Raw genomic sequence first — 27,029 nt, 5'->3', positions numbered from 1 at the left:
AATATCCCCTCCCGTCCCCCTCCCCCGCCCCCGAGCCCAAACCCGGGCTCTCCTGGACCAGCCACTGATCCGGGAGCCCTGATGTCTTCATTGGACTCCCCGCAGGGGTTGATGGGGTGTCTCGCTCAGCTTTCCAAGCAAGAGGATCTCGGCTTCGGCGTCAGGAACAGCAGCAGGAGCAGCAGCGGTGGCGGCAGCGGCAGCATCCTTCAGCCCCATCTAGTGCTCCCAGGCGGCGCTCCCCGCGGCTCAGAGCGCTGCCGCGGCTGAGCTACTGAGCGGCTGAGACTCTAGCCAGAGAAGCCCGGAGAGCGGAGCGCGGAGAGCGCATCGCGGCCAAGCGCAGCGCAGTGGGGCCGTGTCTCCCCCCACCCAAGGCAGCAGCGGCTGCACGGACTTGGTACTCTGGGGGTGGGGGGGAGCAGCAGGGGAGCTGTCGGCCGTGAGGATCCCAGCAGCAGCGGCAGCAAGCAACAGCCTCCGCTGCCGCAGCCGCCGCCGACACCTCTGTCCTCCCCTGGCTTGGCTCTTTTCGGCACCGCTTCCAGCAGAGATTGCGAACTTTGTACCCAGACCTGCTCCGCGGGTCTCCGTGGTCCTGACCTCCGCCCCGATGTGTTTCTTGGCTGATACTCGGGCTTCCTCGGGTTAATGTCCAACTGGGGGTCTGCCGAGACCGGATCAGAGGTAAGCAGTGCTGTAGCGGACGGAAGGCGTAGGTCTCTGCCCAGCACCCACCCCAGTAGAATGAGGGTAGGGAGAGGCAGGGATGTAGAGGACCTGGGTCTCCCTAGCTGGCCCAGGAGCACCAGGCGTGGGGACCAGGGAGCAAAGGAGAGAGGACAGGAGGACATGCGACGGACAAGAGGATAGATAGAAGAGGATAGATAGGGTTGGAAACTAGGACGCGAGAGTGGAAAGGGAGAAGTTGAAAATGAGGAGGGCCTTACTTAAAAGGGAACTTAGTTAAGCTTCAGGAGAAGGTTGTCTTCACTTAGAGTGCAACCCCTCCAAACCTCCCCCTTCCACAGTCCAGGTTGCCCCGCTATGGAGTCATGGCTGTGCCATTTAATCTTTTCTGTCTTGGAGCAGAGCGCAAGGGAAAGTGAAATCTTCCTCTTCTCCACAACTTAAAGTGCCCCGGCTGTCTGTCTGTCCCTCTGTGCTCGCGTCTACCGTGAATCTAGAAGGAAGCGACTATTAGTGAGCTTGCTCGATTTCCCCTGGGTTGAAAAGAAATGCAGATACCTGGGAGCGTGGGGCAAAGATGTGTAAAAGTGGAAAGTAAAGAAGATTCTCCTGGTGACTTTTGGCTGGCATGTTAACGCGATCTAAATTGTTAAACTCATCAAAATAAGTTTAATCCACTTCATCAATCTTGTCCTCCTCATCTAGGAAATTATGGAAAAATGATTGTCCCTTTACTGATCATGTACACCTGTATGGTTACATTCTTCTCCCTGGGGACTTTCCAAGTTTCTTCTGAGTGACATATTTTTTTCTCATTGATGTCTCTCAAACCCTCTCCACTCCCTCCCCACCCTCACTAAAACTGGTGGGGGGGGGGGGCATTCTGCAGCTATTTTCCTTTTCTGTAGACAAACTGTCAAATGTAAGGCTAACTTAGGCATAGCATGTGATTGATGTGCCCCTGGTCCAAGAGACTCTGATCAATAACTAACCAACTTTCTATAGTTGTAAATGGTATATGAAAAATTAGTTTAAACAACTAAAATCCAGCTATGACATGAATCTTTTATTAATGCTTTGATTTGGGACTTTTATTTTAAATGTAGCGCCCATAATATCCCCCCTTTCACAGATAGGGTCTTCAAAAAAGCTACCCCATATCTCTGTGGATATGTCTTCATTCAAAAGGATGGCCACACCAATGTGTCTACTTTTTCTCTAGTCTTGGCTCTGTATAAATTATATATATATATATATATATATATATATATATATATATATATATATAAATTCCAAGCTGAGGAGCCTAAGAAAATTATCCATCCATGCAAACCCCACAAAATATTAGCTGCTTAGGTCCTAGCTAAATAATCTCAACTTCAGCCCATAAACCTGGGCCCTGATCTGCTATGCTTCCACTTTTATGAAAGTAGGAGTTAAGGCTATCAATGTAACAAGTGTCCAGTGAGGGGGAAACTGCAGGGTGAGACTAAACAATTTCTGTGGTAGAGCAAAGCTCCCACCAACTTATTCAGTCCAGGACAGACTTTCAGTATTTAACACCTCACTGCTCTAGCTTGTTCTGGACTTTCTATTTTCTTCCAAGTTTTTCATAGACACTTCCCACCCTGTGTCTTAGGATAGTAGCCATAACCTAGCAAGAAACCAAACTGATAAACTTGAAAAGCCTGGGATGAAAACCAACTTGCTCAGTTCTTAAGAGGAGAGTGGAGTATTCACTGGATGGAAGCTCATAGAGTTAAGATAAACAGTTCACAGTATCATAAATTTAGAATTAGAAGGAACCTCAGAGACCAGAGATGTTAAGTGACTTGTACTAGATCTCCTGAGTAAATAGCAGTTAGTTACTCCTTTCCTGGTCTCCTTCTTACTGGCCACTCCATACACACATTTCTCATGTGTGTATGCTGTTTAAAGGCCCATTGCTGGCTGTGGGTGTTTTATTTACAAATCTCACTGTTGTGAATACTTTTTAAATTCCTTTCCAGTCCTCCTCCCCATAGAGACTGGTTTAAAGCTAACACATCTATTTTCTTCTCAAACTCTTTTTTTATGTCAATCTTGAGACTAAAGCCAAACATAACTTTCTCAGACTTAAGAATTAAGGAGAAAAGAGTTCTAGTGATACCGGTGTTCACCTGGATGTCTGATTGACTAGGTTTTGTTAGGTGAAGTGTGAGGAGGGACTTCAACTTCCAAAGCCAAGTTGCAAAAAAAAAAAAACTAACTCAGATGAGGAGGGAGGTGGAATGGGGAAGAGAGAGAAAAAGCCCCCTAAGAAACTAAAAAACACTACAGTGTTGAAGTATATCAAAGAGTTGTAGGGAAAAGTCAGTAAGATTTTAAGGTGAGCATTTCCCCCTTTCTGTTATACTTAAAATGACAAATGACCAAACTTCCCAGCTATGTAAGGCCGTCTTAATGCACTATGGTGGTTTTTAGTGCCCCCTAGTGCCCAGAATGATGAAAAGTTATTCAAACATTGGATTGGGAGGAAAGTGGTCTTGTAGTGCAAAGTGGCCCTCTTTCCAATGCCACTGATGCAATTCCTCTCTGGGACCTGTATTGCGCAGTGCTCCTCAGATTTAGGTGCTACCAGCACGTGGATCTTGTACATAAAATAGCTCATTAGCAAAAAAAAAAAAAGACCAGGGAAATCTGATTTCTTTTCTTAGTTCTGACACTAACCTTGTTACTCCTGTGTTGACCTTAGACAAGCCTCTGGTCCTCAATTGATATTACTACATCATCATTAAGCACTATATTACAACGCTATATTTTTTAACGTTTTACTTAGTTTTTGGAGAGTAGTTTAACTTATCTCAGTAAATCTTTACAACAACCCTGCAAAGTTCTATTATTCTCAATTTTATGATGAGGAAACTGAGGCTTTAATGGCCAAGTGATTTGTGAAGAATCATTTAGCTAATGTCTGAGTGCCTTAATAAAATGAGGTGGTTTGGGACTGCTTAATCTCTAAAGTTCCTGTATTTCTCTAATAATTTACCACTCAATGGCTGTCACTTTCTTTGTGAGGATTATTTTCTTTAAAAAATAATAATAATAGGGGGCAGGTGGGTGGTTCAGTGGATTGAGAGACAGGTCTAGAGATGGGAGGTCCTAAGTTCAAATCTGGCCTCAGACACTTCCCAGTTGTGTGACCCTGGGCAAGTCACTTAACCCCCATTGGCTAGTCCTTTCCATTCTTCTGCCTTAGAACCAATATACATGATTGATTCTAAGATGGAAGGTAAGGGTTTTAAAAATATAATAATAATAAAGCTATATCTATCAGAAAACACCTTGGAGAATATCATAAAGGCACCTTTGCAAATGCAAGACACTATTAGTCTTGGTTTGCAGTTAAGCAGACTATTCTGAAAAGAAGTGGGGAAAGAAGCAAGAGGCACATTTCTTTGGGGGCAACTAAACAGGAAGAGTGAAGAAAAGCAGAGAGAAGAAGGCTGGGGTGAGAGGGACAAAGCTCAGAGGGTTAAAAAGAAAAGCAGATCTAAGCCTCTGAGAAACACAGCCAGGCAAAACTGGATCTACTTTTTTGTACCCCTCTGGAGCCAGGCGGTTTGCATAAAAAGAGCCTGCATTTGGTTTCCTCCCCAGAGCATGGACGAGGCACTAAATTGGCATTCTAGCTGGAGCCTTCTTCAGTGAGGGCTTCCTCGGAAGAGAAGAATGCGCTTTCCCCAGCCCAGGGGGCCTGTTTCGGGGACAGGAAAGAGTCAGGCCGAGAGCGGGAAGACAACCAGGGATCGGGGAGCCTCCTCTTTGGCGGAGCATAGAGTTTTCCATTTCCCTCCCTTGCCAGCTTCGCCACACTCCTAATTGAGAAGCTCCACGTCCAATTTTCGAAATCTCCCATCCACCCACAGCAGGGGGAAAACAGGGGAAAGCCCTTTTAATACGGAAGGGAAATCTGCTGGCTCCTTCTTTTCCTGTTTGTGGGCGGGAGGGGCACTCTGGCGGGCACCTGGATTTTGAAGGATGCATTAACCTCGTGCCCGAGAGCTTTTGGAAGGCTGCAGGCTTGTAAGCAGGATGGGGAGAGAGAAGGCCCTTACTTTCCCTAAATGTACCCCCCCCCTTCCTCCCCCGCCATTCTGCAGGGAGTTCGGTGTAGTTTTGTTTATTTGAAGGCGATGGAACCAAGACCTTGCCCCCACCCCCGGGAGTCGCTCGTCGCAGCCCACCCCCACCCCCAACCCTGTCCGTCGCCACCGCCCAGCAAACAAGCCCAGACTGGATTGGGAGGCTGGAGCCGCGGGTCTCTCGGAGTTTCTTTTTCCTCCTTGCTAGTGCGGCCAAACAGCTGCTTAGCTAGCAAACAAACGCCAGGAGAATGGAAAACGCATCCATCTCCGCCGATCTAGCCCCAGGGCGGAAAATGGGCACCGTGGGAGGTGGCGGCCCAATTAAACGCTTCTCTAGTTGGCCCTAGACTGGCACAGAGAGTATGGGTGAGGAGACAAGAGGAAGGTCTGGAGTGCCTAGGAACCAGAAGGGGAGGGGGCAGGAAAGATGTTGCCTAGATGACACCGGCCAAAGGCAGCCACCAACTTTTCTTCCATTGTTTGCTGATAACTCTCCTTGCCCCATCTCTCCTTCTTAGTCCATCCCATCTCTTTTCCCTTTCCAATGGGGGCAAACTTGTTCTTTTCCAACGGGTATGTCATTTAATAGGCAAAAAAGACAGAGTTGTGGCATTAACCATGTGGCGTTACAGCTGCAGGGTCCGCCACCAAAAAGCCAGCAGAGTTGGAAGGGGGAAAGTGACTTTGGAAAGCTGTAGTCAGTGGGCGTCTGGTAAAGACCTTGACTGAATTAGAGGTCCCCGCCTGGGAGAATTGGCAGACACGCACACTCACACGCACATGCCTGCCTTTCCTCTTCTCTCTCCTCTCTCCAGGTCACCCCAAGTTCTCGCGGTGACGGAAGAGGGGGGCGCGAGTGAAAGGTTAAGGTTTGCTAGATGTTGGACAGCACATTTTTCTTTCCGCCTTGACTATGCCTTTTTTCGGGGGGGGGGGAGGATGGGGGGGAGTGTGAAAAGTCCAAATGGTGCCCCCTGGCTGAGGGAGGCTCATATTTATTGTATCACGCTCCTCCTGCCCTAAACCCCCACCCCGCCCCAAACTGGAGCCAGAGCTCCATGTGAAGCGCCAGCCCGGGCTTCCCAGTGCCTAAGTCCCCTGCCGAGAGCGAGCAACGCCCCGGAGGCGCCGCGGGCACGTCCTTTTCTGCTTGCTCCCTGTCGCGCATCCCGGGCGATCCCTCCCCTGGAGCTGTGAGCAAATTGCATTGCTTTGTGCCTTGAGAGACTTGGCTGGGGCTGGGTGTGAGAGAGCGCGGGAGACTTCAGTTGGTCTGGTCTCTCTGGAAAGGAGAGGACTCGGGGAGAATTTCCCAGTAGAGGTGGGGGAACAAATGGGGGGGGGGGGGGTGCTGATGCTGATCAGATGTTAAGACAAGTGCCATCGCTGCCTTACACTTACACAGATTAAAGCTGCCAGATGCCTACTAACATCTCTTTCCTTTCCCCAATAAAAGTTGGGTGGGGGGCTCCTTTGGTGGGAGGTAAGGAAGGGTAATGAAAGAAAGAAAGAAAAACGGGCTTCCAATAGATCAAGATGCAAGTGCATAAAGCGAAACTGGCTGTAGCCACTTATTGCAAGTGATGGATCAGGAAACCCTTGAGAGAACTTTTATTCTAGTTCTATCTATTAGCGTGGGTGAGCCGAGGGGTGGGGAGAAAGAGCCGCTTTCACCGCGGGGCTCCCCACAGAACGAGGGAGGTTTTCTCTGGGAAGTTTGGTTTCCCTGAGCTGATTTGGGGGGAATGGGAGGAGATGTTAAAGCTGAATCAAGTGACGGGGTGGGGTGGAGAAGTAGGAGCTTGGGCTTGGAGGCTGCAGCCTGTGCTGCAGATGAGGGGCAGGGCAGGAGCAGCAACCCAGTTCCAAAGCTCCCCTACCCCAGAGGTGGGGTCGAGTCGGAGAAAGGGAAGGGGCGCTGAATTTGAAAAGAGATCGGCACTAGCTGTCCAGTCCCCAGGAAAACATGAGAAGAAGGAGCCCCTGACAACAACTATGTGACTGCAGGGGTTAGGGACTGAGCTCCTTGCCCCAGGGTTGGAAGGTGTCGTCTGGGGGACCTCTCCCCCCTTTACAAAGTTGAAACGGTTGCATCGGCAGCCTGCATTTCCAACAGAGACCTAACTGGAAAGTCTGCTGCCAAAGGGAATAGTAATCATCATTGGGGGGGGGGGGGATTTTTAAGGAAGCAATCACCTGGGAGTTCGAAGGTGCATGAGGTGGCATGAATGTGAAAGTTGGAGGAGAGGTCTGACTTTGCTGTGGGAGGGAGAAGGGATTCTGCGGATGTCCAGACCCCTGGAACGTTGACCTATCTCTCTCTCTCTCTCTCCTGACCCTTACCCCCACCTCCACCCCCACCCCCAGGAGCCGCCGCTGGACGGGAATCTAAGATGAAGTTATGGGATATTGTGGCTCTCTGCCTGGTACTGCTCCACACTGTGTCCGCCTTCCCTCTGCCTGCTGGTAAGAAGCATCCCGGAGGGCCAGAAGAAGAGTACTCCCCCAACCGACTGGCTCCCTATGCTGTGAGAAGTGACTGTAAGAAACGTTCCCCAATTCATAGCCACCCTTTCTGACCTACTAATCATGCAAATACCGTAAGAGCTTAGGAAAAATCTACAAACTGCGCCCCGGGGGTAGCGAGGCCCCTTGCTTTAGCTCTTTTGGGGACCAGGGGAGGGCTAGCAAGTGTGGACACTCATAACGAAGATGGAAGGGTGAGCTTTTCCCCTGAAGCTACGTAATAAGGTAGAAAGGTCCAGGGAAAAGACCAATGCTTTTAGCATGAGGTGTTTTGGGTTGGGATCCCAACTCTGCCACTTTGGAACACATTCCATCACTTTTTCTGGACCCTGTTTTCTCTGCTGTAAAATGGGATGTTCAGGGAAAGGGGGCGTGAGTACAGAGGTGTGTGTGTTTGGCCTATCTATGTAGTCTGAAAAGAGCACTGGACTTGGAATTACAGGACCTGGGTTCAGAATCAGATTCCCCTATTGCCTGCCTGGGTGGTTTAGGGGCAAATTCCTTCATTGCTCAGGGCCTTAGTGTCCTCCTATGTAAAATGAGAAATTTGGACTAGATGACTTTTCAGCTTGTCCCTTACCTCTCTAAAGCTATGATCCTGTGACAAGATAAGCTCTAATGTTCCTTCCAGCTCTAAATCCCATGATCCCTACGAGGTTCAGGGTTACGGGATTATTTTTAAAGTGCTAGCTGCTAAAAACTAGAAGAAAGGAGATAGATTTCAGGTCTGTGATCTTGGATGGGAACATTGTTTTCTTGTTTGCATTAACCTGTAATTGAAAGTTAGTATTTTCTCCAGTTATTTTAAAATATTCTGAGGTAGGTCCATGAGCTGCCGCAGACTCCCAAAGGGAGACGACACACACAAAAATTCGAGAACCCTTTTCCTACGCTTAGCTGTTTAGAAGCAGGGAAATGACTGCTTAGTGTGTAAGCCCCTTGAGGGCAGGTACTGTTTCATTTTCTTTTTTAATAAATGCGTGTTCACTGACTGGGGCTTACCATGCAGAATCCCTCATCTGCCATACAGTTTACCATTTTAGTCTATCTTCTCCAAAAGGAAATGCCCTGATTTCACAGATGCCCAGCCACACACAGAATGTCTTATAGAGAGGGCACCTACCAGGCAGGGTCTCATCTAGAAAAAAGTCTGCATTCCGATCATAGGTAAAATTATTGCCAAAGGAGCTTCTAAAGCACTTCTTAAAGTAGATCCCCACTTTTCTTCCCCATCATACTTACCTTTGGGGATCTGAAGTTAGAGTAGGCTGGAGTGAAATGACTATGTCATTCCTAGACTTATTTCTGACATAGATGTGCTACTCCATCCCAACATCTTGTACCCCTTTCAGAAAACCCAGATTTGAATTTTATGGCAACACTTAAGTTTGAAGTCCTGACCTATGATTTCATCAGCATGGAGAACTTCTGCTAATATTGGTGCCGGAAAGGGTTAGAAAAGGAAAGTGTCTTAGTCCCTAAGGTTATTCACCTTGCCTGAAGTCAATATGTATCAGAGGCAGGACTTGAGAAAAAGTTTATGTGATGCTAGATGGCTCAGTGGATAGAGAACCAGGTCTAGAGATGGGAGATCTTGGGTTCAGCTCTAGCCTTGGGTACTTCTTAGCTGTGTGACCTTGGGCAAGTCATTTAACCCCCATTGCCTAGCCCTTACCACTCTTCTGTCTTGGAACCAATGCATAGTATTGATTCTAGGACAGAAGGTAAGGGTTTAAAAAAAAAAAGTCTATTTGATCCCAGTGCTGGCCTTTATCCACTATACTTACATTTGCCTACAACAAATAAATTAGATGATTACTCACATTTCAAAAGGAGTCTTTAGTTTATTTTTTTATTTCACAAAAATATTCATTGCAGAGATCCTATAAATAGCAAACTGCATAGTGTTTCTTTTAAAAGGAGATTTGACTAAGTGAAATGTGCTCCACTCAAAAACTTTCAAAAGCACAGCTTGAATGAATTAATATACATCTATGTTATAATGGTTAATGATTAAAAAGCTCCCATCCAAGGAACTGACCTGATGACTCTTTTCTGTTCTTTAAAAAAAAAAACAAACAACTCATTTCTGTCTTAGAACAACTCTAAAATAGAAGGGCAAGGGCTGGGCAAAAGGTGTTAAGTGGTTGCTCAGGATTACAGAGCTAGGAAGTATCTGACGGCAGATTTGAACCCAAGTCCTCTCATCTCCAGCCTGACTCTCTATCCACTGTACCACCCAGCTGCCCTTGGCTCCTTTCTTTTCAAGGTTCCAGAGAAAACAGAAACAGACAATTTATTATTTTTTTAAGCCCTTACCTTCCTTCTTGGAATCAATACTGTGTCTTGGTTCCAAGGCAGAAGAGTGGTAAGGGCTAGGCAATGGGGGTCAAGTGACTTGCCCAGGGTCACACAACTAGGAAGTGTCTGAGGCCAGATTGGAACCTAGGACCTCCCATCTCTGGGCCTGACTCTCAATCCACTGAGCTACCCAGCTGCCCCCAGAAATAGACGATTTATAGTCTAGTTAGTCATAGAAAATTCCCATCCAAGGAAACAACCTGATAAATTCTTCCTTCTCTTTTCCCAAAGTCATTCTCCATGGAGGCATGGCCCACCATCCAATCTTATCCTGTGAAACATACTTTGATCATAATCCTAAAAGAGGCAGCCAGAACGCTCTGGCCATATGGTTGGAGGTGGAGATTAATAGTCAGCTTAGACCAAGAGGCCTTAAGGCTAGGAAACAGCTTATGGAATGTGACGGGCACATTATGGGCTTAATTACAGCAGCAGAACCTTCTCCTTTCCAAGGGCCCCAGGAAAGAGGTGCGGGCTCTGAACACAGATAGGTAAAGTGAGGATGGAAGAGTGATTTCTCAAGGACTGAAGGAGGAAATACTGTTGACACCTGAAATTAAAGTACCTGTTCTGAGAACTCCTGCCTGCCAAAAATAGTTTTGTTGGGAGCCTCTTTTTAAACGTGCTAGCTAGAGCCATCGATTAGAGCCACTAGCTCACCTCTAAGTAGATGTAAACTCTCTAGCCATTGGCCAGAACCTTTGGCCAATTTTAATATTAATTATTATTAATTCTATTATTAGATAATATAATTATATTTTATATCTTTAATAATATTAATATATTGTATGTTATATAATGATTGATGTTAATTAATATGATTATATTATTAAATACTATAATTATATATAATTAATATTAGTATATTGTATAATATATAATAATTAATATTCATTAATATAGTTATGTTATTAAACACTATAATTGTATAATTAAGAATATTAATATTTTCTATATTATATGACTGGTTAATATTATTTAATAATATAATTAATGATATAAAATATATATAATGTGATTATGTTATTTTATAATATAATTAATAATAATTAATATTAAAAGCAATAGCAAACCTACTCACCCAAGCTCCCTTCAAAGCCCATATCCAGAGCAATACACACAAGAAGGGCATTAAGAGCCCTTCATACCACCCATCAGATCAGCAGAGGTTGGGAAGGAAAAGAACAACATGGAAGAGAACCGGTGCCCAGACTGGCTAAAGCGATGGTGGGCTTCACCAGCTATAGCCTCAGCGGACAGGGAAGTGTCTTAGTATTGATCTTAGAATCATGGGGTCTCTGTAGATGGCTTGGAATCAGAGGGAGACACGTTGGAGCCCCAGCTCCCCAATGGAGCAGCGAGGGGATCCTGGGCACAACAGTCCCACCTCTGAGCTTCATTTTCCTTCTCTGTGGAAGGATGCTGCTTACATCCAGAGACCATCACGATGGAAACTCTTTGACAACCTTAAATAGATTTCTAAATGTGAGCAGTTAGGAAAAGAAGCCTGATAGAGTGAAAAGGATGTGGGCTTGGATTCAGAAGCTCGAATTTGAACCCAGCTTCTGCAGAGCATTCAGTCACTGTGAGATCATAAGTAAACTATGTAAATTAATCCCTTTCCTCATCTATAGAATGGGCATGCTACCTACTTAAATGGCCCATCTCACAGTCACCAGGAAATCATCAAGAAAAAGATGCTTTACAAATCTTAAATTGCTACGTAAACATGAACTATTCACACATATATAATATACATACATGTACGATATGTTGTTATTCATTGGGCAGCAAATTGGCACAGTGGATAAAGTGCCAGGCCTGGAATCAGGAAGATCTGAGTTCAAATTTGACCTCAGACACTTACTAGCTGTGTGACCTGGGGTACAACACTTAATCCTGGTTGCCTCCGTTTCCTTAACTGTAAAATCAGCTGGAGAAGGAAATGGCAAACTACTCAATTATCTTTGCCAAGAAAACCCCAAATGGGATCCCAAAGATCCTGGCATGACTGTAAAAAGGACTAAAAAACAACTATAAGAAATTGCCTTATGACAGTGTGCCCCCCATATTAGATTACTTAATTAATAGCCTATATCTTTATAATATATCATTATTGACTTTTTATATATTATACACTCTTGTTAGATGGCATATATTATGAATGTATCTGTATCATTCTCGTGTATAATGTAGTAATGATGCACAGTAGTATTGTATAGATAGAATAAAGGGATCTTGAATGAAAAAACTGCAAGGCATTCTTAGACACTTTGACTCCGCTCCAGGTCTGTCAGCCTACAAGATAAATGGCAGTGGGTCCACTTTGAACACTCAGCCAGTGCAAGCAGTTGGCAATAACACCACCAGTACCATTACAGTTTATCGCTGAGGTCCATGCTTTTCTTTGTTCATGATGCACAAAGACTTCTGTAGTAACCCATCACACATGTTTCTAAACACTGAATTCCATTGGAAAGTAGGAAGGATGCCCATGGCTGAATCCATGGGTATGATGGTAAATGTTTAACAAATAACTCTCTATAAAGGAAAAAAGGGGGGAAAGGACCTGTAACACACTTTTCAATTTAGTTTTCACAATTAACACATCTTTAAAAATCTTTACCCTCTGTCTGCAATACTGAGTATCAGTTCCAAGACAGACGAGCAGTAAAGGGCTAGGCAGCTGGGGTTAAATGACTTGCCCAGGTTCACACAGCTAGAAAGTGCCTGAGGCCAGATTTGAACCCAGGACCTCTTTTCTCCAGACCTGGTTCTCTATCCACTGAGCCACCCGGCTGTCCCCTGTTAATACTTTCTCCAAATCTAGATAGTCAACAAAACTATAAAGCGTGCCCCAATTTGTAATGTTGACCATTTTCAGAGATATATATGCTTGTAATAAAAATTAATCATCTCTCAGGAGTTAGTTGGAACTGGCTCTAGCACACCCCTAGTTGAATCCTTCTGATTTCTCAAAGGCTGGCAATTTAGTGGTTGCAACGTTTTTTTAAAACCCTAGGTTTTTCAAGAAGAGAGGGAATACACTGTAGTAGAGACATACTACCAACAAAGTCAGAAAGATCTGGGTTCTAGGCATGCCTTTAACCCAAACTAGCTTTGTGATGCTGGGTAGATCCCAACTTCTCGGGGCCAAGTAACTCTCTAAGACTACAGATTGCAAAGTAGTTGCTCATCTGTGTTGGAAGAGAGAGTTTCTTCACTGGGAGTTCAATACATCAGCAAAATAACAAGTCAAGACTAATAATAATAGTAGTAGTAGTAATAAAGTTTGCTGGAGAAAGAAATGGCAAACCACTCCAGTATCTTTGCCAAGAAAATCCCAAATAGGGTCACAAAGAGTCAGACACAGCCGAAAGGACTAAACAATAATAGTAGTGAAGTTTATAAAGAAAGAAATCCGTGTACATTGTGCCCAGTTCACTCTCAAGTTTGAGATGCGAGATGGTCTCTTGGTTCTGATGCAAATGAGGTCATTAAAGCAACTCAGATGGGTGGGTTATTGATCTAGGTAGGGTCTGTTATGGAAAATATTTCTAACTCCCTCATTGCCATATATAAACCTAACTTATTTTACAATTTTTTGTTCCCTAAATGAGAGGTACTTGTACCTCACAGTTTCCATATTTCCTCATTTGAGATTTAAGATCTACTTGTGAGTTATGAGAAACTCCCTTTATTCCTGAGCTCTACTCACCAATATCTTTAAAAGAGGAAGAATCATGGGTGACCCTCAAATTATTCAATTTTGATACATAGGGGAAAATCTTGATGGAAGGAGGAAGTTGCAGGTTCATAGGGATGGTTTAGCAATCCTGTCATCTAGCCCCTTCATTTTCAACATGAAAAAATTGATCCCCAATTTGAGAGCTAATTTGTATCTTAAATATTTCTATGAAGACCCCACAACTAGCTATTCTTATCCCTGGAAGATGCTTCAAGAACTGAGCTCCTGAAAAGTTCCTGAAAGGGTTCCAGAAGTTAGGTACAGGGGCACAGAGCCTGGAACAGACCCCTTCCAACCAGCAAACCTGTGTCCTTTGATCCCCAGCTTCATTTTTGCACCAACTCTTTCTGGGCAAATATGCTTATAAAATTGTGATAATGCAATATATGACCAACCTAAAATTGTGCAAGGGATGATGCCTTTTTTTAATGGAAAGGCTCAGTGGCACCTGAGGTCCCTTTGGGCCAAGGTCTATGATTCTGTGAATTGTTCATGTTTTTCACAGTTCTTCCCTTCTTCTGCTTTTAAGACCCCAATTCACTGAGTCATTTTGTGGTTTCATTTCTTATATCTTTCCATCTAGCTATTTTGTACTTTTTTTAAAGCAACAATAACTAGTTTCATGAAAAATAAAACCGTGAAAGAATGTCACCTGATTTGACTCCCTCATTTTACAGGTGAGGAAATTGAGGTTTAATCTATTTAATAATAAAAGCTATCTTTCATTTATCACTTTAAGATTGGCAAATTTTTTTCCACTTTACAAATGTTATCTCACTTGATCTTCCCAACAACCTTGGGATATAAGTGCTATTATTATCTTCCTTTTGTAGATGAGGAAACTGAGGCAAACAGAGATTAAGAGATGATTGGGAAATGAGGCAGAGATTAAAAGATGATCAGAGTCACAAATCTGAAGCCAGATTTGAATTAGGATCATCCTGACCCCAGGTTCAGTGTTCTATCTGCTATACCCTATCTGCCTATGTCCCTATATCAGCTAAATGTTACTATTAAGATGGCACATAGAGGCAGCTGGGTGTCTCAGGGGATGGAGAACCAGATGTGGAGACAGGAGGTCCTGGGTTCAAATGTGACCTCAGACATTTTCTAGCTATGTGACCCTGGGCAAATTACTTAACCCCTATTGCCTAGCCCTTACTTCTCTTCTGCCTTGGAATTAATACACAATTGATTCTCAGACGGGGAGTAAGGGTTAAAAAAAATGTTGTATAATGTCAAGTCCAGGATCAACTAAGATAGTCTCTACTGGTCCATGTTGTTTAGGTTTGTACCTTACTCTGATATTTCACTGGATCTGGGATCCCACCTAGGCAGGTCCTCCCTTAATTAATGCATCTCCTATCCCAACCATATTCTCTTCCTCCTTTGCAGTAACGCTTGTCCGTGCCCTCTTACAGCAGTGGACCCAGTGTCCTGGGGTGTCCTCCTAGATCAGCGGTTCTCAGAGTGTACTCTAGCAATCCCTAGAGACCATTTCAGGGCATTTATGAGTTAAAACTGTTTTCATCATAATACTAAGGTGTTTTAATGTATAACATGGTGAGTATAGATTGATCAATATAACCCACATAAGCAAAAGCACTTTGAAGGATGCTCAGTAATTTTTGAGAGAGTAAAAGGGTCCTGAGACCAAAAAGTTTGAGCCCCGCGACTCCAGACTTCCTGACATTGGGTAGATGATACTGGCGGAGCACCTGAACTAGCCATGGGCTCCCCCTTGCTCTCCCTCCATGCCTGGCTGGCCCGCCTCCCTTTCCGGTCACACGTCTCCCTGATGGTATCCCTTACAAGCCTCTTTCCTTGCACAATTCTTGGTTGGTCATAGGTTGCATAATCACAGTTATACAAGCACATTCGCCCAGAAAGGACTGGTGTAAAGATGAAGCTGGGGATCAAAGGAAGGCAGGTCCCAGACCACAGACGCAGGTCAGGTTGCAGGTTGGAAGGGGCTTGTTCCGGACTCTGTACCCCCTGAACCTAACTTCTGGCTCTGGACCCCTTTCAGGGGCTCAGTTCTTGGAGCATACCCTTAGGATAAGAATAACTAGTTATGTAGCCTCTTCATATAAATATTTAATACTCAAATTAGCTCCCAAACTGATCTGGCTCTCCAGCATCTATTTTATTTAGGAAATTGGGACCCTGAGCCTAAAGGATTTCCTTTAGCTAATCTAGAAATCAAATTAGGCTAATCACTAATTGACTCCGTGCACTTTGTTTCGGCAAAATGCCGCAAACTTCCCTTGTTTTTCCAAAATGCATGAGTCCAGTCTATGAACAAGCAGTTGCTGGCCAGCCACCCTGAGCTCCAAGTTGTCCTGGGGTCTTCCCAGAGAAACAGGCAAGAGTCTGATCCGTAAGGAGCTGACAATCAAACTGAGCATCGACTTGTTCGGTCATCTCAGACATGTCTGACTCTTTATGATTCTTGGCAGAGACACTGGAGTGGTTTGTCATTTCCTTCTCCAGTTCATTTTCCAGATGAAGAAACTGACACAAGCAGAATTAAGTGACTTGTCTAGGGTCACACAGCTAGTGAGTATCTGAGACTGAATTTGAATTCCCAAAGATAAACCTTCCTGATTCTAAGCCTGGTGCTCTATCCACTGTGCCACCTAGCTTCCTGAGTATGAAACTAGAACAGAGTAAACAGTATTTAAGTAGGAATAAAGTAGTAACCTGCTGAGGACCCTATGGTCCTCATCTATGGGGACCCTGTGGTCACTCATCCACCCTGTGGATGGGTGAAGGGAGAGAGAGAGGCATTTTAGCTGGGAGGGAAGAGCATAAATTTTAGCTGAGAGGGAAGAGCATAAAGAAAGGTGGAGAACTGGGAATGAACTTGCAGGAGAAGGAGAGAGAGACAGTGTAGACTCTGTCAATTGCAGCAGAGGGTTAATATATTTGGGGGAGAAGGGCAAGTAGGGGAAGGACTGGGGAAGGACAAGGGGAACTACAAAGAGGACTTTAAAAGTGAGCGGAGGAACTTAGCCCTGATTTGATGGGGATACTGGGGAGCTATGGTTAGTTCTTGAGAAAAGTAATAGGAAACCAAATCACAGATACAAAGAAATTTAAAGTATGCTCCTCAATTGCCAGATCAGTCAGTCACTTACCCTATGCCTAATCACTACGGCATTTATTAAGCATTACTATGTACTAGACAAAAATGAAATAGTCCCTGGCCTCAGAAACCTTGTCTTGTGTTGGGAGAGACAGCATGTATATATACAAATCCATACAGATTTAATACAAAGTAATTTATGCAGGAGACAGATTCCTGGGGAAACCAGGAAAGGCTTCATAGAGGAGGAAGCTGATAGATTCCAAGAGGAGGAAGTGCAGAGGGAGCACATTCGAAGGATAGAAGTCTGTCTAAGTAAAGGAGATTGAATGTTGTGCGTGAGGAACAGTTAGAAGGCCAATTTGTCTGAAATGTCAATTATATGAAGGAGAATAATATGTAATCGCCTTGGAAAGATAGATGGGAATCAGCACAGGAAATTTTAGATACCAAACAAAAAAAATGGCCCTAGAGATAATAGGGAGCCACTAGAGTTGAGCCATGGGCAACTAGGTAGATCAGTGGCTAGAGTGCACAGGTTGTAGTCAGGAAGACTCATTTTCCTGAGTTCAAATCTGGCCTCAGACATTTATGAGGTGTATGAGCTTGGGTTAGGCACTTAACCTTGTCTGGCTCAGTTTCCTCATCTGTAAAATGAGACAAAGAAGGAAATGATAAAGGACTCCAGTATCTTTGCCAAGAAAACCCCAAATGGGGCTACAGAGAGTCAGATATGACTGAACAGACAGATATGTGCTTTGGGAATATTGTTTTGTGGAGAATAGTTTGCAGACACACTATTTGAGGGAAGGACACATAGTGAGCTGCTACCATTATTCCAGCAAGAAGTGAGGAATGCATAAACTAGAGTGGTGACCATCTGGTTAGGGAGCAGGAAACAGATAGGAAAAGCTTCCTGGGTAGAATTGACGCCATTTGGCAACTGACTTGACATATGAGGTGAAGGGAGACTAAGGAGTCTTGACTCCAAGACTGTGAATATGAGTGATTAAAAGATGGCGGTGCCTTTGACAAAAAATAGGGGGAAAGAGCTGGGTTTGGAATAAAAGATGTTGAATTCTGCTTTGGACATATTGAGTTTGATATGCCTATGGGATGTTTAATTTGAAATGCCTGATAGGCAGATGGTGGTGTAGGAACTGGCATTCAGGAGAGAGATTATGGCTGAATACATGGATCTGTGAATCATCTGCATGTTGTTATTGTTTGGTTGTTTTTAGGCATGTCCGACTCTTGGTGACCCCTTTTGGGGTTTCCTTGGCAAAGATACTGAAGTGGTTTGTCATTTCCTTGTTTGGCTCATTTTACCTGAGGCCAGCAGGGTTAAATGACTTGCCTAGGGTCACAAAGCTAGGAAGTGTCTGAAGCCAGCCTTGAACTCGAGAAGATGAAGTCTTCATGACTCTAAGGCGAGTGCTCTATCCACTAAGCCACCTAGTTGCCCCTGACAGCATAGAGATAATAATTAAAGCTAGAGAATCTGATGAGATTACCAAAAGAGAGAATGTAGAAGGAGTGGAGGAGAAGGACTAAGATAGAACCTTGGGAACCCCCAGAGTTAGGAAGCTTTGAATGGATGGTGACCCAGCAAAGGAAACTGAGAAGATCATGCAGAAACAGGGGCTGTTCAGTATCAGAGTGTAGCTAGAGATGCTCTAATCTATATATGGTCAGGGTGTCTTTAAGGTTATTTTTAATGAATTATGTTCCTATCTTTTAATAAGTCTCTGGTGAATCAGCTTACTAAAATACTTAAATAAGTGAAATTAAAATGCAACCTGCTGGCATAAGGCCAAATTAAACTGGAAGGGACCATAGAAATCACATAATCCAACCTTCCTCATTTTTCAGACGAGACCCAGAAAGGTCAGTGTCATGCTGTTCTAGATTTTGAGCTGGAAGGAAACTTAGAGATCAGTTAATGCCCTCAATTTACCAAGCTGGGATCTGACTCCATCGTTCAGCCTACCTAAACCAGTTTTCAGAAGGTAGGTTTTGCTCTAAGACTGAATGAACTCTTTTGGATCAGACAAGAAAGAAGTTCCACAGAAATGATTCCCCATCCCTACTATTAGGATTCCCCAGAATTCCCTGCCTCTGAAGAATAATCATTGATAATAATAACTAGGATTTACACAGCCCTTTAAGGTTTGCAGAGGGCTTTATATATGCTTCAACTCGTTTGATATTCACAACAATCTTGTAAGGTATAATCCTTATAATAATTAATAATTATTATTATAGTTAACTATAATAACTAATTATGATAATAATGACTTTATAGATGAGGAAACTGAGGCTGAGCTTAAGGGATTTGCCCAGGGTCACACAGCTAGGAAAGTGTCTGAGACTCCAGGCTTCCCTAATTCTTACTCTATTCACTGAACCACCCAACTTGCCAAATCTTACAGGTAATTTTCCAAAAAGAACTTTGGATCTTCAAAATCTATAATAACCCCAGACATTTGCCAGTAACATCATTACCCACCTCTAACCAATATGGCAGCTCTTTCCACTTCTTCCTTTATCAAGAGAAAAAGAAAACACAAACATCTGCTTTCTGAAAGGATATTCAAGTTCTCCCCAAAACACGGTTTCCAGAAAAAACAAACGGAGAGTAAACAGAAAGGAGGGGCTGGGAGTATTGACCCTCTTTTAGGTTCCGGACATGATTTCTATTTGGGTCATTCAGGACACGACATCCAATGATTATTAAACTGCTTGTTCCAAAGTACAAGTCAGGAAACGTGGTTCTGAGAAACATGAATTGATCTAGGTCATCTTGCAGGACTATTGTCTTTCCTGGTGAGAGAGTTAAATAGTCTCACGGATGAAGCTAACATGAGTCATGAGGATAATGATCTGGATTTTTCCAGCAAAAGAGCAGAAAGTCAAGAAGGCAGCTTGCTTTGATGAAAAGATTCAGAGTCCAAGGATATATGTTCAAATCCAGGTTCCACCCCTTCATTCCCTTTGTAACCTTTATTTTTTCTTAAATGTTTATTTTTTATACTAGTGACAGCTCTAGGACAGCAGGACAAGAGCTAGGCAAATGGGTTTCAGTGACTTGCCTAGGGTCACTCAGCTACCTCCTTTCAAATCCATGTCTGGTGCTCTAGCCATTGTGCTACCTATCTACCCCTCCTTAGGGGCCTTTGGCAGGTGACTTAACCTCCCTAAGGCGTATTCTCACCTGTGAAATGAGAAAGTTGGCCTGAATTACTGCTAAGATTTCTTCCAGCTCTAAACCTATCACCTAGCACACCTAGCACAGTGCCAGGGTTCTAAAGAAATAGTCTTTGCCCTGGGAGAGCGTGCTGTTTCATGAGGAGAAGGTAAATGCTGAGCTTTCAGTCCATTTGGTACAGACACCAAGTACTATAGGAGGCCAGTGAAGGGAAAGAGAGGTCAGTGTAGGATAGAGTAGTCAGAAGAGAGGCTAATGGAGAAGGCAAAACTTCATCTGTGATCAGAAGAGAAAAGAAGATTTAGAAGTTAGTCATGTGGGCAGGTGACTCAGTGGCTTGAGTGCCAAGCCCAGAGTTTGGAGGTCCTGGGTTCAAATCTGGTCTCAGATCCCGAGTAAATCACTTAACCCCCATTACCTAGCCCTTACCGCTCTTCTGCCTTGGAACCAATACCCAGTATTGCTTCTCAAACAAAAGGTAAGGGTTACAAAAAATAAAGAAGTTAGCTTTACGTTGTGGGATAAATGGCATCAATTCATTTCCGATAGAAACCCACTCTTAATTTAATTAATGTAGAGTAGACATGGACCATTCTAAAAAGATAATCCAATCCCTCGCCTCAACTCTTCACTTTCTAGCAGAGATCTGAGGAGGGAGAACAATGGCAAATGGTTTGACATCCTCCCTACATCATGAGGTGATATTTGCATCATTGAGCATCCTCACAATGAAGGGCTCGTGAAAGGGGGTGCTTTAACGGTTCAGGGGTAAACACTGTCTGGCAAAGTGATCGATAGAGGAGAATCCCACGATTTGTTCCTTTGTTTATTCACTCATTTAACCACCATATATTTCAAGTGTCTGTTACATCCAGACTACCATGCTAAGGAATGGAGCTGGTGCAAAGTTTGGGTATGAGGTGGCTCTTTCCCACATGGACCTTGTAGTCCGGTAAGACAAAGGTGTGGAAGGAGACTATTAGGAGGTTCATTGGAGGTTTATTAGATAAGTTGGAGTCAGTTTATGGATGGCATTAAAGGCTAGCCTTAAGAAGTTTATATTATGTCTTCTAGGCAATGTAGAGGGGCTGAACATCAGGAGAAAGGGCTAGGTGTAGGGGCAGCTAGGGAGCTCAGTGGACAGAGCACCAGGCCTGGATTTAGGAGGTCCTGGGTTCAAATGTGGCCTCAAACCCTTCCTAGCTGTGTGACCCTGGGCAAGTCACTTACTCCCAGTTGCCTAGCCTTTACCGCTTTCCAAGGCATAATTTGTAAAGAAGAGAGACTAGAGGCAAGAGAGATATAGTGTTCCAGTTTGAAAGTAACAAGGTCATTAAGCTAGGATAATGGTAAAGGGCAAGGAAGGACAAGAATATCAGTGAGAGATACTGGGGCAATCCTACTTTGTCTACGGCAATAAAGAGACTTTTTTCCAAAATATTTCTCCCCTAGCCAAAAAAGAATTGTTTGAGGGATTATTAGGTCCCTGAACCACCAGTGTGCAGAAGACGAAACATCATTCCTTAAATCCTGACTGTGAGAATTTTGCACTTACATAATACTGAGACGTGCTCCTCACAGCTTACAAATTTAAAGCCTAGGGAAGGAGCCAGGATGGTGAAAATACCAATGAGACAATTCTTCCAATTTTAAAAAAAGAAAACCGAGGCAGAGAGGTTGTGCAATTTGCTGTAACATTAGAACGCAGAGGCTTCTGAGGCTCTTTGGTGGGTGTATTTAACTTCTGTCATGTCGATGGCAAGGTTTGGATGTAACTTATGATCTGATTACCCAGAGACTCCTGGGCTCACTTTCCAAAAGTTCCCTCCTCAGACAAGGATATGCCCATCAAACTGTGCCCATTATGAAGGGCATTTCCACATATCCCCTTCCAAACCTCTGATCCTCCCTCTCTTTGTCCTTCTACCTTCCTGGTTTGCTCAGCCCCTCGAGGACCCCCTTTCCCTTCTGTCTAATTCAGCCACTCACTAGGTCTGGAGTAAGCTGGAAAAAGCCTTGGAAGGGTCAGGGAGGGAGGAAAGGGAAATAAATGGTCAGAGTGTAAGGAGGAGCTCAGCTGTGGCATACAAGGCTTTGCCATGTTCTCCACTCTGCTCAGTTGATTTAAATAAAACCTCAGGGGGTTAATTCTTTGCAAGATCATTCTATAAACTTTCCAGTGAAACTTTTTCTTCCTTCCAAAGCACCATATTTTACAAGGGCAGTTCATAGTGTGTATGCTTATTTTAAAAAAACTGTTACTTTCCATCTTTGAATCAATATTGTATATTGGTTCCAAGGCAGAAGAGCGATAAGGGCTAGACAATGGGGGTTAAGTGACTTGCCCAGGGTCACACAGCTGGGAAGTGTCTGAGGCCAGCTCTGAACCCAGGACCTCCCGTCTCTAGGTCTGGCTCTCAGCCCACTGAGTCACCCTGCTGCTCCCCCCATATGTACACTTATTAATGTTAGGTGTTTATTATATACTTGAATGTGTTGAAAACCTTAGACTCAGGTCCTATTAGAATACACCAGGTATAGACAGGTTAATAATAATGATGATAACGATGCCAATATAGATGCTAATGTTGATGAAGATAGACAGAGCGATAGACAGAGGCCAACAGGTACACACCCTGTTGCTTGTTGTGCTCATTTTTAAACAGGAAAACAAGGATCATTTGCCCAGAGGAACCCTGCTGCCTTGCTCCTGCATTGTTATTAGGGAAGCTAGGAAATGAAGAATTGGTGGCAAATTCAGAAATCAGAGCAGGCCAAATTACAACCAGACCTTAGCTCCTATGAATTAATGCAACTTCACTCCCCCCAGTTTGGGGGTTTGTGGTGACCTATGCTTCCGGGGAAGCATTCCAGGAGATCAGAAAGGCAGATTTGGTCTCAATATAAGAAAAAAAATGTTCTAGTCATCCACACTATCCAAAAGCAGATCAGAGCTACTTCAGGAAGGAAAGTCATGTGTCTTCTTAACTAGAAGTCATCAAACCAAATGGATGGCAACCTGTTGTTGTTCAGTCATTTTCAGTCATGTCTGACTCTTCATGATCCCATTAGGGGTTTTCTTGGCAAAGCCACTGACATGGTTTGCTTTTCCTTCTCCAGCTCATTTTACAGATGAGGAAACTGAGGCAAACAGGGTTAAGTGACTGGCTCAGAGTCACACAGCTAGTAAGTGTCTGAGGCAAAATTTGAACTCAGGCAGATTAGAATTGCTGACTCCAATTCTGGTACTCTATCTACTATATCACCTGTTCAGGATGTTGTTTGTAGATGGAATTTATGTTTGGATACATCTTGAACTGGGTAGACTCTAAGGGCTCTTCCAACTTGGAAATTTAGATTTTGGGTTTTTTGTTTCACTTTTTAAGGAGATACTTGCTTCCTCTTAGCTTGGTTATAGAAAAAGAGCAGGAAGATGTATGACTATGGCCTAGAGGCTGAGCTGGTGTTAGCGAAAGTGGGGTGGGACTAATGTAAATCAAATAAATGCCATTTCAGTGACTTCTGAAGACTTTTTCCAAGGCCATATTACTATACTGTTAGATTATTTGCATTCTAGCTGCTTTTGTTCTCTGCACTTGAGAGAATCCAGAAATGCTTTTAAACCAACAAAACACTGATGTTTTTACAAAGCAAATACTTTTCAAATAAACCAATGTCATGCCTCATTGTCAACAAACCACTGGTCATGTAGAAAGAGTGCTGGTAGCTTTCTAAATGGTCACAATAAATTAGTAAATTGTAGCAACTAATAGCAGTCCACAGGAAGATGTATTCGTTCCTGAGCCTCTCAGTTAACATCAGATCCTCCTAGCACCAGGAGTCTCTAGTTAAGTGTTAAATGAAAAATCTCTAGCACTGTTTTTCTCTGGCAGGGTTCCTCTTTGGTTCACCAAAATACATTGTTGGCTGCCATCATATAGATCTTTAAAAGTTAAGTCAATTAAGTTGGCAAACAAAATTAAAATTTTGAAATGGTAGCAAACCCAAAAAGTTCCCAGAATTCTTTCTGAGAGAGGGAACACTACCATAGTGAAGTCATTGATTAAGCCAAAGAAGGCTAATATAGAGGGAAGGCCAGTGTCCAGGAGTCAAAAGACTTGGATATGCTTATTCTGATGTTTGGTACCTATATAACCTAAATACCTGTGTAATCTTAGAGAAATCAGTTAGGCTCTCTGAGTCTCAGTTTCCTCCTCTGTAAAATGAGGAAAAGGCAGCAGGATGACCCAGTGGATAGAATTATGAACCTAGAGTCAGAAATCCCCGAGTTCAAATTCAGCCCTGTGTTAACCTGGGCAAGTCACTTAGCATCTGCCTCAGTTTCCTCAACTGTAAAATGGGGACCACAATAACATTGACAGTGTTATTGTGAAGATCAAATGAGATAATATTTATAAATCACTTAGCACAGCACTCAGTATATAGTAAATGATTGATTGATAAATGTTCATTCTCTTTCCCCCCACCTAAAAATTGGGGGGAAGAGAGTTCAGATTAAATGTTTCCTAAGATCCCTTCTAGTTCAGGATGGGTAATTCTGTGAGCTGGAGTATGTGCTGTCCTCTTCAGAATGCTGAGAGTTTGAGAAATTCCTGGAAGTCAAACAATGGCAAGGCATAATTCATTTTATTCAGATTACAGTTTAATCCCCATGTTGACCACAGTTGGTGATTCCTAGCCATGGTTTCACATCCAACAGCCAGCTGAATACATCATGAAATTCTTAAAGCAGGAGAACAAGGAAAAATAATTCAACATTTTTAGAAAAAGGGAAGTTTTACATTTGTAATTTTTTAAAGAGAAAACTAACGAGTCATAGATTGTTCAAACTGTGTTAAAGAGCATCTGATCCAAATCCCTCATTTTACAGTTGGGGAAACTGAGGCTCAGGTTGGATAAGTAGCCTGCCCAAGTAGAACTAGGATGAGAATTCATCTCACATGGCTTATATTTCTCACTATGCAATGCTGCCTCTCGTTTCAGTAAAGGCATTCAAAAAAAGATGGCTTAGAATGATGAAGATGTGTTGTATTCATTTCAAAAGAGTAGCCAAAGAAGTCACTACATAAAAGTTTAAAGACACTTGTTGCCTGCACAGAGTAGCTATAGCAACTGATTCTAGGGCCTACCATGGGAGAAGCAGCAGGTGGCAGTCTCTCTCCTACTGAGAGAAACTATAAAACCCACCAATATAAAACTGGGCATCACTACATTCTACCCCATAGCTTTGTCCTGAGATTCCAGCCAGTCTTTGAGGCATTTCAGCTCCTAGCAAGGCCTCCAGATATCCCTGGAAGTGTATCACAGTTACTCTATATGGAACTGGAAAAGCTATGTTCAGAGGCACTGGAAAATGAGAGCACAGGGTTAAGAAAGTCCTGCAGGGACTTTGTAGCTCAGAAGTGAGATGGAACCTCAGAAACCCTCTTGTCCAACTCCATAATTTTGAGGATGAGAAAACTAAGACTCAAAGAGATTAAGTGACTTTCCCAAGGTCACACAGAGAGCAAGCATCAGAGATGAGATTTTAACCTAGGTCCTCTGAGTCTGCATCATTTTCCTCTTTTCCCTTAGAAACAGAGAGGCTTTTTTTCTTTTAATGATATTTCATTGACCCATTCAGAGGAGTGCTCCAGATAGTTCAAACATCAATGGCACACAAGAGCACATTACTAAATTTTCACCTCAGACATCAGCAAATACTAAAAATCAGGGATTGGTTTATTGTTTTATTGATTTGTAGATTTAAAGAAACTGAGGAAGAAAATGCCAGTTATACAGTTTAAATTCAAAGGTATCCTGGTAAATTCTTTTTATTGTTGTTGTTATTTGTTTTTGTTTTAGAGAGTCAGTTGTTAAAATTTTACGAACACACCATTGCTTCTGCTTTGGTTATTTTTATCTATTTTTCCTACCAGAAGGTTTTTTCGAAGTTATCCAGGAAGATGGTAGATAGAGAGTGGGCGTTATCATTTTCTGCCTGGAATTCTGCCAACAAATTCATGTAATTAAATCTAACACACCTGCATAAGTATCAAGGCATGGGTCCCAAAAGGTCGGATATCCATTATATTCATATAAAACATACCAGTTTTAAGTGCATGGTGGACTTTTGCTATTTGGAAGACTCAAATAGTGAATTTTATAAGGGAGAGAGTCCACTTATTTATCTTTTGCATAAACCCACCTAATGTATAACTTTTGCCTAATTCAATTCTGCAGACATTTATTAAGCCCCTGCTCCATGCAAGGCACTCTGCTAGGTGCTAGGACTACAAAGACAAAAATAATATTCCCTGTCCTTAAGGAACTTCCATTCTAATGAAGAAAACAGCATTCATGCATAGAGTACCTGGGATGCACCTTTAATGGGATGCAATTTTTGGATTGAATACGAGTTTTGGAATGAAATAATTGTGAATGGGAAGACAAGCATTATTTATCCCTAGTAAATATTTTGAAGAAGAAAGAACTGTGCAAAAGAGTGTCATTAGTTGGGGCTTCTCAGCTAGGGAATTGCCTTCCAGGCATGTGAACAGAGATTTAGAGTACTAATGACTGCACGGATGGCTTACATGTCCGTTTCTATACATAGTCAATACCTGCCTTCTTTGTATATGCTGTTTAAAGAGCGCTGTTTACTTTACTAGGGAAGCAGGTTGGGTCTATTTTTTTTAAAAGCAGCTAAATCAGACTGAGCCCAAACATCTGGTGTTTCCAGTTTGCTGCTGCTCTCCTCTCTCTTGGCTTTGTTTAAGAAGAACGTGGAAATGCTAATCTCCATGTTACACACTTATATACACCAGGAAAGCAACCGCAGGCGAATCAGATGGACCAAATTGGAATGGCCCCATATCCAATTTGCCCTCACTCGAAATGCAAGAGTGTGGCTACATTAAGTTGGACACCAACCACAAGTGAGGAAACATGGGGAATATTTCAGGATAGGCTGCAGCCAACTCTGTGAGACCTTAAGGCTTCAGCATATGCCTAAGATAGCCAAATGCTTACCCTTACTTACCTCATAAGGACACTTTCAGTCATTGTAGCCATGTCTGATTCTTCACAACCCCACATTTGGGATTTTCTTGGCAAAGATACTGGAGTAGTTTGCCATTTCCTCCTCCAGCTTATTTGACAGTTGGAGAAATTGAGGCAGAGTAAAGTAATTTGCCCAGAGTCCCACAGCTAGTGAGTGTCTAAGGTCAGATTTAAACCCAGAAAGAGAAGTCATCCTGACTCCAGACCCAGAACTTCATC

General features: G+C 43.2%; 1 protein-coding gene across 1 annotated transcript in view; it reads left to right on the top strand.

Annotated features, from left to right (window-relative positions):
• Window positions 1–550: 550 nt before the first annotated feature.
• GDNF (glial cell derived neurotrophic factor) overlaps window positions 551–27,029 on the top strand; it is a 38,889-nt gene continuing 12,410 nt past the window's right edge. The window contains exons 1-2 of the mRNA XM_001364807.5: window positions 551–687; window positions 7,185–7,358. Coding sequence (XP_001364844.3) covers window positions 7,211–7,358 — 148 coding nt within the window. The 5' untranslated portion in view covers window positions 551–687; window positions 7,185–7,210. The remainder of the gene's footprint in view (window positions 688–7,184; window positions 7,359–27,029) is intronic.

Source organism: Monodelphis domestica, chromosome 3 (genome assembly GCF_027887165.1).
Source record: "Monodelphis domestica isolate mMonDom1 chromosome 3, mMonDom1.pri, whole genome shotgun sequence".
Classification (NCBI taxonomy): Eukaryota; Metazoa; Chordata; class Mammalia; order Didelphimorphia; family Didelphidae; genus Monodelphis; species Monodelphis domestica.
The sequence above is the reverse complement of the archived record's forward strand: the minus strand, read 5'-3'. Positions and strand labels throughout refer to the sequence as shown.